The 16,608-nt window shown below is 39.2% G+C and overlaps 1 protein-coding gene across 2 annotated transcripts; it reads right to left on the bottom strand.

Moving 5' to 3' along the window:
• Nucleotides 1-741: 741 nt before the first annotated feature.
• Nucleotides 742-15,395, bottom strand: CDKN3 (cyclin dependent kinase inhibitor 3). Of its 2 annotated transcripts, none has more exons than XM_033851132.2 (8): nucleotides 15,259-15,395; nucleotides 12,804-12,886; nucleotides 11,455-11,510; nucleotides 10,916-10,960; nucleotides 8,227-8,314; nucleotides 4,229-4,260; nucleotides 2,442-2,545; nucleotides 742-977 (listed from the first exon to the last, which is right to left on the bottom strand). In XM_033851132.2, exons 1-8 carry the CDS (start codon nucleotides 15,265-15,267, stop codon nucleotides 891-893), a joined length of 504 nt encoding a protein of 167 aa, XP_033707023.1. In that variant the 5' UTR covers nucleotides 15,268-15,395; the 3' UTR covers nucleotides 742-890. The 2 variants fall into 2 exon arrangements, with proteins under 2 accessions (XP_033707023.1, XP_033707022.1); XM_033851131.2 differs by having other exon boundaries at nucleotides 8,227-8,449.
• Nucleotides 15,396-16,608: the final 1,213 nt, after the last annotated feature.

The raw sequence follows: 16,608 nt of genomic DNA on the forward strand, positions 1-16,608 counted from the left end.
AAGTAAGTGCCTCTGACTGTTGGTCACGTTTGTGACTACCAGTAGCCAAGAGAGCCATGGCACTCTGCAGCAGTGGAACCACTGAGGTCTCTTAACTTTGACTCACTGTATGATCCTTGTCTACAAATGACTACTTTTGGTAGCTCAACATGGAATTTAAAGACAAAAAGACATGTTCAGTAGCATAGAGTGAAGTGAAGGAGTGAGAGAACTGGAGACTTAATCTGTAGGTAAGTGCTTTTATAAAATAAATGTGGAAGAGGGATTAAATTCATTCTGTGTAGTTCCTAGGGTGAAAAAATGAATGCTGTAAAAACAGAGCAGCTGTCTGAACCAATTGGAAGATTCCAGCAAATGCTGGATAAGCACCTGTTGGGATGATCTGGTATTGGGAGGGAGGTGACGAGGTGATTCAAAGGATCCCTCACAATTCTGTATGTCTATGAAGTAGAGAAAACAGTGGGAGAAATTTTCAGAGGAATAGAGGGTAAGAGTTATTTAAATAATTTTAGCATGGCTACTCATACCAATTTTCATATGTATTACTATGTCATATGCTACCCAGTAGTTACTGATGATATGAGGTAAGAGTGTGGTAAAAAATAAAAATGTATTTTTCCATATGCTTTTTTCAGCATTGCCTCCAGGTAAAATATATCAGAGCAGCTAGTGCATTTTTAAAAGGAATATTGTATACCAGTTTTTCTATCTCCTATAAGAGATGAAAGAGACACAATGAAATTTGTCAATAAAAGCTTTAAGAATATCTGCACATATACATCTACATTCATTTCATTCCATTTGATAACAATAGTAGTTTCATTTCAATACGAATGTTAGAGAACTCAAATTTCTGCCATGGTCATATATATATGCTATTTGAAATTCTTTTATCTAGATACAGATCTTGATAGTGAATCTCTCGATGATAGGTGTGCAGCTAGTTTGTCCCGGAACTCATGAAGATAATTATATTGCTGAAAAAAGTAAAGATATATTGAAATACATTGTAGAAAGCTGATTACCAGAGTAGTCATACTAGTCGGAATCGGGAATCAAAAAAATACTTGATAAAAACAGTTCTACATCCTTTTGTGTAAGGAGGTATTTCTATCTTGAGGAAGTTTTATCTTTCAATAAAGCTACATATAGTGTGAAAAACTTGTTTTAAAAATCTCTAAAAATCAGGAGGTAGCATGAAATAATGGCAGTGTTTTATAAATCTTTAAAATCCTTTCTCCCTTTACTGGCAGGAGGAAGTAAGATTAAAAACACACGAAGATATGCTTTTCGCTAACGCATTTTCCCCTGGGGAGTAAGTACAGGGGAGAGGGCACTTTCTGCAGCAGTTAACAGCAGCGTATTCAAGAAAATCTATTTCTTAATTTACAGAGCCTTAGTTTTCTGCTTTTGGTGATGATAAAATCCATTTGGAACAATTTTCATAGTAGATAATATTAAAATATTAAATTAAAATAAAATCACTGATCTTAACAGATAAGCAAAATAAAATCTTTAAATAATTCATTTGGAGTTTTAATAGCTGCCCAGAGGATATTCTCACTCTGCCAAGAATCTCATTTTGTATTACTATTCAGAAATTGAAATTGCATACTGCTAACTTACATCAGCACAGAGATGGAAAAAGCACGTTTGCCCCAGAATGCTGAGGTGATAATTAATATGGGCTTAATTCTCTCTACGATTAAAGATGTGAAACATGCATATACATATGTTTGACCATGTATTTTGTTTCGTGTCAAAGAGACACTTGGGAACATGTTGATAATAAAGATAATAAAGGGAGCTGCTTCTCTGTTTTCAGAACCTGCTCCTCAGGCTTCGTCCTAAAATTGAGACTGGGTAATTGGGAAAGGAAGGCAAGTTAGCTTTACAGATCTATAAATCAATAATATCCTTGGGGCTTTGCCACTGCAGTGTTTTGGTGTTAAATAGAAAGTTAATGTGAAAGATGTCACTTAGGTTATCCACAGCAAAGGGTAATTAGCATGGTTTTACTTTTTTTTTCTATTATAGTCATTCATCTATCTTTGTTAATTGTTTTGGTGATACAGTAATAGGATCTCCATGAGATCTTTTTGGTCAAAAATATACCCAGGAAACTACCAAGTTTATAGTAACTGCCTCATTTTTCCAGGTGAGAGGATCCATTCCCAGAACAGAATGGGCAAAAACTGAACAGTAGTGGATCTTGAAAGAGTAAACTGGAAAGTTCAAATTTTTCATTATTTTGTTTGAAAAACTGAACTTTTTCAGACATCCAGGTTATATTTAAATGTAAATTTTTAAAAAGTCAAAATATAAACAGGTGATACATGAATAATAAAGTGCTTTGGATTTTCATTACCCTTTTGGTGAGGTGTTACACTGTGACGGTCTGCCCCTGACCACAGCCTCACGAGAACGGTCACCCTCCTTACCTTTATGGTCTGTATTGCTCCAGAGCCTCTCAGGTCCCTCAGGCTGTCGATGGCTTGCTGCGGTGATATTGTGTCAGACAGGTATAGGAGGAGACAAGCGGCTACTAAATAGAACACGAGACAAAAATTGTGTACTACGTGTAATATATATTCTTATAGTATATTATAAATTAATGATATGCTTATACTTCAGACTTCTGTTTGTGCAGAAGACTGAGTTTGGGAAATGAATTAAAAGACTGAGGACTTCTAGTATGTGTTTTTGACAAATTATGATTTTAAATGACTGTGGTTGGATTAAAATTTAACACTGGCTTCATTCTTTTTAAACAGCTTTATTGAGTTATTATAATTCACATCCCATACAATTCATTCATTTAAAGTGCACAATTTAGTGGATTTTAGTGTATTCGCAGTTAAATGCAGCCGCCACCACAGTCAGTTTTAGAACATTTTCATCACCTCAGAAAGAAACCCTGTATACTTTTGTTATCATCCCTCTATCACCCATCACCCCTCCCCTAAGCAACCACTGATTTACTTTGTCTTTATGGATTTGCCTGTTCTAGACATTTCATGTATATGGAATCATACGTGGTCTTTCGCGACTAGCTTCTTTCACTTAGCATAATGTGTTCAAGATTCGTACATATTGTGGCACATATCAGTACTTCATTCCTTTTTATGGGTGAATAATATTCCATTGTATGGCTATACATTTTGTTTATCCATTTGTCAGCTGATGGACATTTAGGTTGTTTCCATTTTTTGGCTATTATGAATAATGTGGCTATGAGTGTTAGTGCACAGGTTTTGTCTGGACCTGTTTTCATTTCTTTGGGGTATATGCCTAGGAGTGAAATTGCTGGGTCGTATGGTCACTCTGTGTTTAACTGTTTGAGGAAGCACTGCCTGGCTGTTTTCCAAAGCAGCTGCACCTTTTTCACTCCCACCAGCAGTGTATTTAGGTTCCAGTTTCTCTACATCCTCTCCAAAGCTTGTTCTCCATTTTTTGGATAACAGCCATCCTAATGGGTGTTAGGTGGTATCTGACTGTGGTTTTGATTTGCATTTCTCTGAGGACTAAGATGTTGAGCACTTTTCCATGCGCTTATTGGTCATTTGTATATTTTGTTTGGAGAAATGTCTATTCATATCCTTTGCCCATTTTTAAATTTTTTAATTGTCTTTTTACTATTGAGTTGTAAGAGTTCTTTATATAGTCTGGGTAAGTCCTTTATCAGATATATGGTTTTGCAAATATTTTTTTTCCCATTCTGTGGGTTGTCTTTTCATTTTGATAATGTCTTTGAAACACAAAACTTTGTAATTTTGATATTGTCCAACACTAAAAGGAATAACTGTTACTCCCACTGTGGTATTTCATTAGCTGTTTCCCCCCCAATACATTTTTTAAAAGTTTATATATAACCTTGTTTTTATGCTTATATTACCCATGGATATTATTTAGAAGTTACTGTCAATATCTTAACACCTGCAAAGGGAGAACATTAGAAAACAAAACAAAACACAAGAATGCAGGTGCTAAGACCTGTAAATTATGTTTTATAGAATCCTCCAAAACAATGCTGAAAATACCTCTGACTCCCACCCAGGCTTTCTCGGGAACACCAAATTTAGGGCTTTAAATAATCCTTTGGGTCTTAGCAGATATATATTGTGTTTCGTCTCATTTTCATACAAAGTGAGCATATGGCCCAGAAACACGAGTTTTCGTACTTCGAGGTAAAAAAACAACAACTGAATAATAGAAATGTATTTCTTACCAAGACAGGATCTCCCAAGTCCTCCATAACAGCTGAAAGGGAAGTACAGTTTTGAAGTTTGTACATTTTCATTCCATCCCAACAATTACAACCGGAGACTTGCTCTTTCTGCCTTCTATTTCTACTCTAATGCCTAGCACAGTGCCTTGTACCCAGAGATTAATAAATATTTTTGAATAAATCAATCAAGAGCAAAGTGTGCTTATTTGTTTGTTGGGAGGTATTCCGTACACCTATAAGGGACAAAGAAGGCAGGGCCTTTTTATTGACCTCTTTAAACATCTGAGGAGTGGAACGTGTTACTAAACTGATAGAAATCAGACTACTTTTACCAACTGCCACTTAATTTTTCTCTAAACAAAACCTTAGTGGTTATGGGACAGGTCCGTATGATAATTCTTCATTCATCTAGAAAGAGTAAAGAGGCAGTGTATCCTAGAGGTTTAAAGCCTGGGCTCTGGAGCCCCACCGCCTGGGGTTGAATCCTGAATCTGTCACTTATTAGATGTGTGAACCTAAGTTATTTAACCTCTCTGGGCCTCAGCCTTTTCACCTATAAGATGGGGCCGGCAACAGTACCTATGTCACAGTGAGGGCTGAAAGAGAGAACATTTGTAAAGCTCACAACAGAGCTTGGCACAGAGTAAGAGGTAAATGAACGTTAGCTGCTATTACGTAGCATTGTGAAGAAATGAGCAGTTCTGTATAACTGGATTTTCTAGAAAAACAAGGACTGATTCTTAAGCAATAAAACCATTCACTTTAATCAGTTTCAAAGATCCTAAAAAAGTGCATTCCATACTTCCTAACTTTCTCAGAGGGTGTACTGATCCTAATTTAGTGCTGACAACTCATCATGAGCATCAGTTACTGTGGTGTATTTGTAGATGGATATGTAGATACATGTCTTATGATAGGATGTGAAACAGAGGACCAAACAGGTACTGACCCCTGTATAACTGATGAACTTGCTTTCTACAAAGTGTCCCAGCTGTAGGCCTGTTTCAGAGATGAGGCTCTACTGTATAAAGGTAGAGAGAGGTAGAGCATTTTAGTGGCTTTCTGCGAGATTAAGATGTACCACTTTTGGTACTTCCCTGGTGGCGCAGTGGTTGAGAATCCGCCTGCCAATGCAGGGGACGCAGGTTCGAGCCCTGGCCCGGGAAGATCCCACATGGCGTGGAGCAACTAAGCCTGTGCAGCACAACTACTGAGCCTGCGCTCTAGAGCCCGCGAGCCACAACTACTGAAGCCTGCGCACTTAGAGCTTGTGCTCCGCAACAATAGAAGCCACCGCAATGAGAAGCCCCGCACCGCAACGAAGAGTAGCCCCCGCTCACCAAAACTAGAGAAACCCCACGCACAGCAATGAAGACCCAACGCAGCCAAAAAAAGAAAAGAAAAAAGAAAAAGATTACTTTATATCTTGCTAGCTTTATCTTTACTCCCGTTTGATTGATTCCTACTCATCCTTCAAAACCTAGCTCAAATTTCAACTTCTGAAATGCCTCTGTGCCCCCATAGAAACCACTGCCATCCTGTGTACTGCCTCGTATACACCTGTTTTGAGTATTACTACACTTACATGATAGTGGTGTTGGCTGTGGGTTCCTTGAGAGTGGCGACTGTGTCTAGAGTGTGTGTTTTATATTCACAATGTTTCATACACAGTAGGTGCTATGGGTTGAACTGTGCCCCCCGCAAAAGACATGTTGTACCTAATTTCTGGTACTATGCATGTGACCTTATTTGAAAATAGGGTCTTTGCAGATATAATCAAGTTAAGATGAGGTCATTAGGGTGGGTCCTAATCCAATATGACTGGTGTCCTTATAATAGGAAACACCATATGAAAACACAGACGCACAGGGAGAATCATGTGATGACAGAGGCAGAGGGGAGTGATGCAGCCATGAGCCAAAGAATGCCACGGATTGCCGGCCACCACCAGAAGCTAGGAAAAAGTGAGGAAGGACTCTATCCACGGTTTCTGACTGAAGATAGCCCTGCTGACACCTTGATTTTGGACTTCTAGCCACTAGAACTGGGTGGGAATAAACTTCTGTTTTTTAAGCGACCCGGTCTGTGGTCCTTTGTTACAACAGCCGCAGGAAATGATGTAACAAAATAGGCGAGCAGTGTTCACTGACTTTATAAAGGAACAAAAATGTCCAGGGAGGACAGACAACAGAACAGGGAAAAAAATGTACCAGACCCTGTTTCTGAGGGATAAACTCTAGAGCTGTTTAGCACTGTGGGCACCCAAAGATAGTAGAAAGGATAGAAAATCATCTTTGTCCAAACAAACATTAGTCGCTGTAGGGACACCTTTGAAAGCTCTCGGACAATGAAAATTTCCAGTCATCAGATGCTTTATTTTATGGGAGCCTGAAGCATTTGACAGATGCAAGACTGCCCATCCACCTTTCCATTCTGTTTGTATTCAAACACCAGAGCATTTGGTTTGCTAGAATTTGCTAGAGTAGATTTTGTTAAGCTTTTCTAAACTGAGCTAGTTTGATCTCTGGTAATCTTTCAGTAGAGGCTGCTTTCAAAGATGCGTTTGAAAAAAAATCTCACAATTGGTTTGAAAATGGGTTCAAAACCTGTAAAGTGTTTTTCACTGGCTCCATCTAACCACCTAATGCTATTTTACTTAGAGTTATCAGAAAATGTAGCACAGGCAACTATTTATTCTAAAATTTTGCTTCTACAATTAGTATTAGATGAGAGATGATGTGTTTCTATAACGTTTGGAAACTGTAGGATGTAGGATGGCTTCTAGTTCTTTTTCCCCTACTTTGCAGGTGATAGTTCTCTATATCAGAGTTTAGTTTGGTCACAAACAGATATGCGTCCCCTTGTACTGGTTGGTTTGCTTTCAGAACATGAGCTACTGGCATGAAGCCCTGGGGCTCTTGGTCTAAGGAGAGAGAAGCTGGCTGGGCTTGCCCTTCTCCAAGGTGCCTGAGACTACTGAGTTATTTGGTATAGTCTGTATACTTTCTAGCTCAAAGCAATGACCTTAGAGCTTTTGAGGTATTACACTACTTAATGCTCTATCTTGCTCCAGAAAGGATTAAGATTAGGATGCAAAAAAACAAACAAAGAAACATCCCCTAAATCGAAAAAACAAAAAAAAACCCAATAAGCACAAAGACCTATGTTTAGTAAATGATGAGTTCTCTTTGCTCTTCACAAATACCTCCTCACATATTAGAATAAGTCTATAGTTTTCTCCTTGTGGCTGGCTCCCCTCTGCTCTGTGGGTCTCACTTCTGGTATAACTAATGTTCCTTTCCACGGTACCACTTAGCGTCTTTCCAATGCTACTGTCTACTGCTGATTGTCACTTTCTTCTTCCTTTCTCCAAGCTACTTTTTTCTTTTCTTCCCATTTTTTTCCCCTTAATCCATTTTCTTTTGTTTTAAACTTTCATACCAGCAGCTTATTTACAGCCACTGACAAACGATGAGAGTCCCTCTTTCATTCAGGTAGCAAATTCATATCATCAAATACAATTTTCAAGTCCTGTTTTTAGGATTGCTCATTGCTTAGGGGTAATTCCTTTGCTAATTTTTTAAAAATGGACTTTCTTGCTGTTGGAAGAAACTAAACAACTGAAAGGCCGACCAGTAGGTATGGTGTTACATAACAGGAATGATGCCCTCACCTTTTTGGGAAGGAGAGGGTCCCAAAATCATGAGTAAAGGTCTAAGACAAAAGGAAAGAAAGCAAAAAAAAAAAGCCTGTTACCCTATCCTAAACATTTCCTAATCTACTCATCTATTGTCCTTACTCTTCAAAAGTAATAATGGCAAATATCTGAGTGCTTGCTCTGTGCCAGGCATGGTGCTAGTACTTTTCATGTTTTATCTCCTTTTGATCCTTGCAACAAACTATAAGGTAGGTAATAACTGCATACGGATGCAATAATTTGAGAAATCATTTTGACTGGGACATTTTTCATGTAATATATGGAGAAAAGGAAAACATACTGTATTAAGGTTTTTCGGTTATTTTTAAGGCAGATTTCAAGCTCCTCCATTATGTCACAGCAGCTGGCTATGTCAGGAGTCCCTCCATCTGGAATCGGATGATGATGAGTGATAATTCCATACTGATGGTAGAGGCCCACAAGGTTTGGAACTCTATATTTTGACAGTTCCCCTCTGGTGCAGAAAACAAATATGTCTTGTATACCATAGCTCTTTAGTTCTTCTGCCAATAGACCAAGATACACAAGGACACACATGGACAAAACATTACAAATTTAAATACAGTCGGGAGGGAAAATATGGAGTTAAGTTCCTTAAGCCAAACAAACTAAGTAAATAACAAGTGATAACCTTTGAAGTGCTCATTGATAATCTAAAACAATACTGATCTGTCTTCAAACTAGGGTAAAAACCAAGTCACTAAGCACAAAATAGTAATTAGAAACATCTGAACCAAAAGGTTATTAAAATGAAACCTGACTTTATAAGTCAAAATGTTTTTTTACTGGATTGTAAGACATCCATTATATTGCTGTTTTGAAAAAAATTTTTTTTTACAATAAACACTGCTTTAAAATAAATTGTAAAAACACCTAATATTTCAAAATAAGAAGGAATGATAGCACATTTTTTCCCATTTTCTTCTCACCAAATCAATGGTGTTTGCTGTGTACAAGTCTCTGTTATTTTGTTTTAGCCTAAGCACATTTTTTCCCATTTTCTTCTCACCAAATCAATGGTGTTTGCTGTGTACAAGTCTCTGTTATTTTGTTTTAGCCTAAGCACTGTATATAAAATCTCCAGCATAGCCATGGTGCCAGAGCTCTTGTATCCTCACCTATATTTGCACTGTACCACACCATCATGTATTTAATTTTAGGGACTAGGTTTCTAGGAAATAAAGCATTAGCTGTATGAAAATTATGTGACTTAGCGAATTTCAGTATAATGATACGAACCAAGGGATAGTACTGCAGGCCATTCTGTTCACTGGAGCTTCCTTAGGGCAATATTCACTACAGAGCATTTGGTTCATAATGAATAATTCTGACTCATCTGGTTCCCCTTTTTCTCTCCCCACCCACTAAATCCTAGGACATTTAGCTCTTTAAGTACAAAGTACTTTTTATCATGAAACTCTAAACCTGTACTTGAAATATGGCTAGTCCAAATTGAGATGTATTGTAAATGTAAAATACGTATCTGATTTCAAAGACCAAGTACCAAAAAACTCCTATCTCAATAATTTGTTTTATACTTAAAACCCACTGAAACGATACTATTTAGCCTATACGAGGTTAAATCAAGTATATTACTAAAATTAATTTTACCCGTTTTTACTTTTTTAATGTGGCCCCTAGAAAATGTCAAAAGTACATATATGGCCTCTATTTGTGGCTCCCAATATGTTTCTGTTGGACAGTGCTCCTCTAGATAATACTATTAAGCTTTTGTACTTGTAAAAGGGTTTAACTTGTAGTTGACATCCGTAACCATTTTTAAGAGAGTAGGTAAATTTCCTATTTGCCTCTTGCACGCATTGAATAATTTCTATTATACAGTAGATTTCAACTTTCCCAGAAAGGACTCTGAGGATGGACACAGGAAGTGCTGCCAGGAGAGTCTAGGTCTCCCCCTTCAGACACTGTCATCTGTTTTGTATATTGGATTCCATTTAAGATTTCATTGGAAGAAAAAAAGGTTTGGTAAAAAATTGGAAACTCCTTTTACAGAAGAGACTAAATGAATAGGGCTTTCCAAAATGTGCAAGACTGGTTCTTGAACCAATGATTTCAATGATATTTTGCTTATAACTGAATGTTCTCCAAATGGAAATTTCCTACCATGGTGGGTATCTCTAGAGCAGAAAATCTTTACAAATACTGCAAGGGTCAACTAATCTATTAGTCTTTTCTGGTAGGTAAATTGAAGAAAGTATATTAGCAAATTGATATTCTAGGATAACTAGGACAGAATTTTAAGATTTATAAAATCTATAGTGGTCAGAATCAAACAATATATACATTTTTGTATTGGTTTATTATAAGGACATTGGTAGGACTATCAGGCTTGAGATATTCCAGGCCAACCAGAATAAAATATTTTGGAAGTCTAAATTTGTTAGTATCGTACAATATACAAATTCCAAATTGGGACAGATTATCGGGATATTTGTAGGATTATTAGACTTGAGGCTAAGAGCATCCTTGGGCATGTAGAGATCAGACCCTATTCCATCTTTTCCACCTAGACACTGGTTCTGTAAATTTTCTATGTGGGATGGACAATTTCAATACTACCTCTGGGTTCCCAGCTCAGGCTTAATTTCCAGTATCACAGTCAAGTCTGCAAAGAACAGTATGTTCAAAGATCTGGGCAGTGCAATATCAGCTTTCTATTTACATACTTTTCCCCCTCCAACTTATACATTATAACTCAAATGCAGTTTTTACGTATAGAACTACAAAAATCAGTGAAAAGCAACACTATGTTTAGTAAATGATGAGTCTGCTTTGCCCTTCACAAATACCTATTCACATATTAGAATAAGTCTATAGCTTGAAACTTTATGAAATACCAAACATTTTTTTGGAAAATTCAGGAGAGACTACAGTTTGTTCTTTTTGACAAAGATTTTTAGTATTATTTTTTAAGAACCTTTAAGATGGTTCTGTCATATTACACCTACCTGTATCTTTTTGGATATTTCTTCTAACACCTTTAAATTTACAACCTGTAATAGTAACAAGGCAAGTGCAAGAGTCAGTTTCTGGTCATAAATAACAAGTATATTAAACACATATATAGCTACTGCAGAAAGTCATTACACATGATCATTTATATGCTTCAATTCCATTCTGAATGGGAATTTAAATTTCTTATATTCTTAGGAATATAATTCCAGGGATTCATAGATCCCAGCTGAAGGAACTCTTAATCCAAGGATTCTTTATTCTGTGTCCTTTCTGTAACAGGTAGCTGGCGGTAGTCCTTAGCCTCACATTGTCCCCCTGTGTTACATTTTATAAGATAGGTAAATCAGAAATGTAGAACTGTGAATGTGGATGTGGAAGGGTTGAAGAGTGGGTCTACGTTCCTTTCTCTGTAGCCCACCAAGAGGGTTTCCAGAACTGAGTTCCTATGCTGATAGTCTGTGAAATTCTCTTACTGCTCAGTACAGAGAATTATATAAAAAATAATTTCGAATACATCAATAGTGTCACCTACCTGGAAGAGCACATAAACCAAGAAATTGAGAACAGTTCACTCGTGACAGGGGTAGCCTGAAAGGAATAAAACTTTGTCAAGTTTAGTTCAATTTAAAGTTATAGATGGACATTTATACAAACGTGTGCGTCTGCCACTAAATGAAGGTGTTTTAAAGTTTTACAGCAGCCACAAAACAAAAATTCATAGTTAAATATCAATGTATTGGTCACAAAAAGGCTTAGAAAGACTAGGAGTTTTAAAACAGGAACTTATCATTTGCTTTGTTGCAATTTAAGTCTTAAAAGTGGCAAGCTAATTTAAACTAACTTAAAGATAGTAATGCCTAGGTTGCTTACAGCTAGTATAAAGTGTACTTAAGTTATCCTGTGGTTTGTTACCTGAGATACTTTGTGTTAGTAACCTTAGGAAATAAGCTGGAAAATGACCATCTGGCGATTTCATCTTCAGCATTCATTCAAAATTACTATTTTAAGATTTCTTTATAGGACTTCCTTAAACAGATACAATTTCATAGAATAAAAACCACTGGCTACCTATTCTTTGTTGTAATGGATTTTGGTTAAAATGAAATAATTTCAAGAAATCCTATTCCCAGTTTGCAGTGCCTGGGGACAAAGCGGGCAGAGGCTCACCTTGTCTGCAAAACAGAAGATGAATTTAGAGGAAAGTATGGGGCATTGTATAAATACCACCTGACTTTGAAAATTAGATGAGTTTTTGAGTTTGAAGGCGGCTTAGAAGGGGAAATGAAAGTTAATTGCTATTTGATGGCAGAACAAAAGAACTATAGGGACAACACTTTTTTTCTCTTCCTACAGCAGGGTCAGTGCTTAAAGAGAGAGATTATTACACTTACAGCGATTGTAGAGAATCTGCTGTAACCGTAAGTCACTGCCAAAATTCAGAAGTTGATTTTATATAAAAACATTTGTTTTTGTTATTGTATCTATGGTGATGTGGCTTTTATCTTAAACAGGGTCTGCTGATAGATGCATTATTGTGGCAAGTAGTTCTAGGACTGGAATAAATGATAACATAGGATATCTCATCCTATGTTTGGTACACTATTCTTTTGTTGTAAAAGAATAAGGTTTTGGTACTAAATGGGAGCTCATTCAAATCTTAACTCCTTGTTTCTACTATGGTTTTCTCAATGTATAAGGAAGGAACTCCCACCACTCCCCTTACCCCCCCCCCAAAAGCTTTATTCTACCATAGATAAGAAAGATAAGAATTATATAATCAGCAGAGGAGAATCATTTTCAATATGCAGACTAAATTCTACAAAGATTATTATGTACACATCAAATATTTTAGCTCGTCATTGATCAGAAAGGTTAACATACCATGATATCTGAATTGGAGTCTGTTCGTCTTCAATAGGCTCTTCGTCTGATGAGTCAAACTCACTTGTTTGCACTGAACTAGGCTTCAAAAGAAATCAGTTATGTTAAATAACTTTAAAGAATATTTACATACAGTTTTAGTATAGCTGATCCTTGCTTAATGACAAACTGATGCATATTTGCAATTTACTCAAACCTGGAATATCAGAGAGATCAGCGATATCAATAATAAGCTATTGCTGTTTACTGTCCTATTAATAATTACAGCCCCATGTAGTGGAAAGAGTGTTGGATTGGGAACCAAGAAACCTGTCTTCTGGTCCTGGCTCTGCCACTTACTGTATAAACTTGGACAAGTGATGTCAGTTTCTACTGGATCTCAGTTTTCCAAAACTATAAAGTGAGATTTATTCATTCATTCATTCACAAACATTTCTTGGACACCTTCATTTGCCAAGCTCTGGAGATGCAAAGATCCATAAAATAAACAGCCTGCCTTCAGTATAATTGGAGAGACAATGTGTAAATAGATTCAAAAATGTTAGAAGTGCTAAAATGGCACTATGCCCTTCAGAGCAGACAAGGGAGTGACTGACTGCTTAGGGAGCTGGAGAAAGCTTCACAGAGGAGAGATCCGTTAGTTGGGTTTTGATGGATGAGCAGGAGGTTTTTAAGCAGATAGAGAAGTTAAGGCAATTAAGGCAAAAAGAGAAAGGGCTTTGTACAGTATATTCCCTTGGTGTCCGTGGTGGGTGGGGGGGATTGGTTGGTTCCAGGACCTCTCCCCCCACCGCGGGTTCCAAAATTCCCAGATGCTCAACTCCCTTACATAAAACGGACCAACATGGGACAGTTGGTCCTCTGCATCCACGGACACCGAGAGCTGACTGTATCCAGGAACTGTGACATCAGAGCAGAGAAGAGGAAGCTAAAGAAGTAGTTTTCTCTACTCCATTTCTCAATAAATAACCCCCAAACAGCCTAGCAATTTGGTTGGTGGGTGGGTGGGAGTACAGGTGGAATAACATGTCCCTAACTTTGTGAATCACTGGACTAGAGAGACTGAGATGAACTTTGTGTGCTGATCTAAGGAGTTGAAAATCACGTGGGAAGCATTTCTACATGGAAGATGTGTTATAGGACCAATAAAAAAACACACCTTTCTTCTACTTCCTAGTTGGAACCAACTGAGGAATGAGACACTGGAGAGGCAAATGGAGATCAATATATCAGTTTTATTACTGACTGTCAGGTGGAGGATGGAGGATGTGGCTTTAAAGCTGAGGTCAAGTGGGCTTGTCAATTCTTCACTCCAGAATTGGACTTATCCACCCAGGCACAGGCAGTGATAGACAACCCGTGGCTCCCCTGTGGCAGAGAGCACCCCAGATAGTACTGTCTGCAAAGAGAAGGGAAGGAACACAGCTACTTGTGTTCAGTTCCTCCCAAACTCAGGGATCAGATCACTCACTCTTCCCCTTCTGGGGACAAGTGTAGAAAAGAGGCCAGGAGTGAAGGAGAGCTGATGTCCCTCCACATGGAAATATGGGGATTAGCAAGTGTAACTGCCTAATGTCTTTTCTAGCTCTGAAGCTATATTCTATTCTATAATGGTCTTATTTGTAACTACCAGATCACTTTACAGAGCCAATTTAGGCCATGGATTTGAGTTGCTTTGGATCTATCCGTATTATTATTATTAACTCAACTCAAATGGAGCCCCTTCAACAGGTTGTTAGCTCTGTTGGTAGGTGATGTGAGTCAGGTGGGGCTTCAGATCCTTAAGCCTGTTTTTTCTTTCTTTAAGGCAGTTTTGATGATTCAAGAGTTTCAGTTTGCGTGGCCCATTCACTCAGGCTCTCCCAGCCAGCTTTACAAATCCTAACAGAGTTGGATGTTTCCGCTTCCCCAAGCCCAGAGATTCTTAACTCCAGGGAAAGGGACGCAGTGCCAGGTGGCCCCGTGGAATGGTGGCCGTGGTGACACACCCACAAGCTGGAGGGGTGTTAATCATCTTCCAGGAAGTTTTCCCCGTCCGCGGAGAGCACTGCTCCCCAGGGGGCCCAGGGCATCCCAGGATATGCTTTGGGGCTGGGGTATCAGGCTGAATGATGCACGGAGACACTTAAGCTCTCTATGCCTCAGTTCCTTCGTAAAACGGGGCTCAGCCCTCTCTGGCAGGGCTGTCGTGAGGCTTAGGAGACCCTGCATGCGACAGCTCACAGCCCACAACAGGCGCACAGCGAATGTCTGTCTTCCCCTCGCCCGCCTCCGACCCTATTCCTTCGCTGCCATCCTTCTTGCAGGTTCCGGGAAGCGCCACCTCCCCTTCCCTGGACGGTTACTGCGCGAGTCGTGTTGCGACCAGGCTGGGGCTGTCCCCGGGCTCAATAAGTCGCATCGGGGCCGCTCCCATCCCTGCGTCTCGGTTCCTCCAATCCCCGTCCCCACTCACCGGCTTCATAGCTGGCCGCCAGACAACCAGACCGGCCTCCTCCTACCTCGGGCAGCACCAGCGTTTCAACCTCCGCCCCGCGCCCTCTGCCCCTCAGCTCAGCTCACTGGTTCATCCTTCTGTGAGGTGGGGCGAGGCTTCTTCTTGGAACCAATCGGACACTCCCCCTGTTTCTTACTCCGCCCCCGGTGCCCAGGCTCGACCTCTAACCGCTCATTGGTTCCTACGGGGCCTTTGAAACACGCGCCGGAGGAGGACCCTGCTGAGTGTTGATTGGCTGGGAGGGAGTCCTCCCTCCCCCGGTTGGGAGCGGGGTGGGGCGGGGAGAGGGGCGGAGCGATGTCGTCTAAAGGTCGCCACAACGCTGTGGGGATGTTGGAAAGCGGTACTTTCTCGAGGCAGGATCCGAAGTGGTACCAGGGTAGGGAATTTTGTTTGTTCTTTTAAATTATTTTTTAAGGGCATGATGGGAAGCATTGACCTGGAGCATCTTGTGAAAACACACCACATCCTGTAGACTTTATAATTGTGGTCATATCTAGTCATATAAATATTATGGGAACCGCCAAAAATCCAGAATGTAAGCATACCTTATCAAACATAGTATGTTTGCTATCTTATATTCCTTACCATTTCAGGATATATACAGGTTGGGATGTAGATCAACCTTCCTGTTAACAAAATATCAATGAAATAGTATGTTATGAAGAGGCGATAAAGTCTCCAGATGGTTTTAAGTGCCAGTTTCTAAGTAATTGGCTATTATCTTAAAAAAATATGTTTGATTATTCTCTCCCCCATTCTCCAGTCCCCATTTAGTTGGCCATGGGGAAGAAGGTCACCTGGAGCAATATTACCTGCTGATCTGACAAAAATATGCAGAGCTTTCAGCTCCCTGACTCATGTTGTGGAAACCAGTGGGTAGAGAGCTAATGGGAAGAATTCTTTAGCAAAGAAGATAGCACAGTTTGACTTAGAGACTGTATTAGTCAGGGTTCTCCAGAGAAAAGAACCAATAGGATATGTACATGAAGAGATTTATTTTAAGCTTGGCAAGTCAAAAGCTGATGGGGAGACTAGGTGGGGCTGGAGACTCAGGAAAAAGCTGTAGTTGGAGTTCAAAGGCAATCTGCTCTAGAGCCAGGAATACCTGATATTGCAGGTGAAGTCCAAAGGCCATCTGCTCCAAAATGCCCGCTTGCCTTTTTGTTCAGGCCTTCAATTGATTCAATCAGGACCACCCACATTATAGAGGGGAGTCTGCTTTCCTCAAAGTCCACCAACTGAAATGTTAATCTCATCCAAAAACACCCTCACAGAAACATCTAGAATACATTTTGAGCAAATATC

Source organism: Tursiops truncatus, chromosome 2 (assembly GCF_011762595.2).
Source record: "Tursiops truncatus isolate mTurTru1 chromosome 2, mTurTru1.mat.Y, whole genome shotgun sequence".
In the NCBI taxonomy this organism is placed as follows: Eukaryota; Metazoa; Chordata; class Mammalia; order Artiodactyla; family Delphinidae; genus Tursiops; species Tursiops truncatus.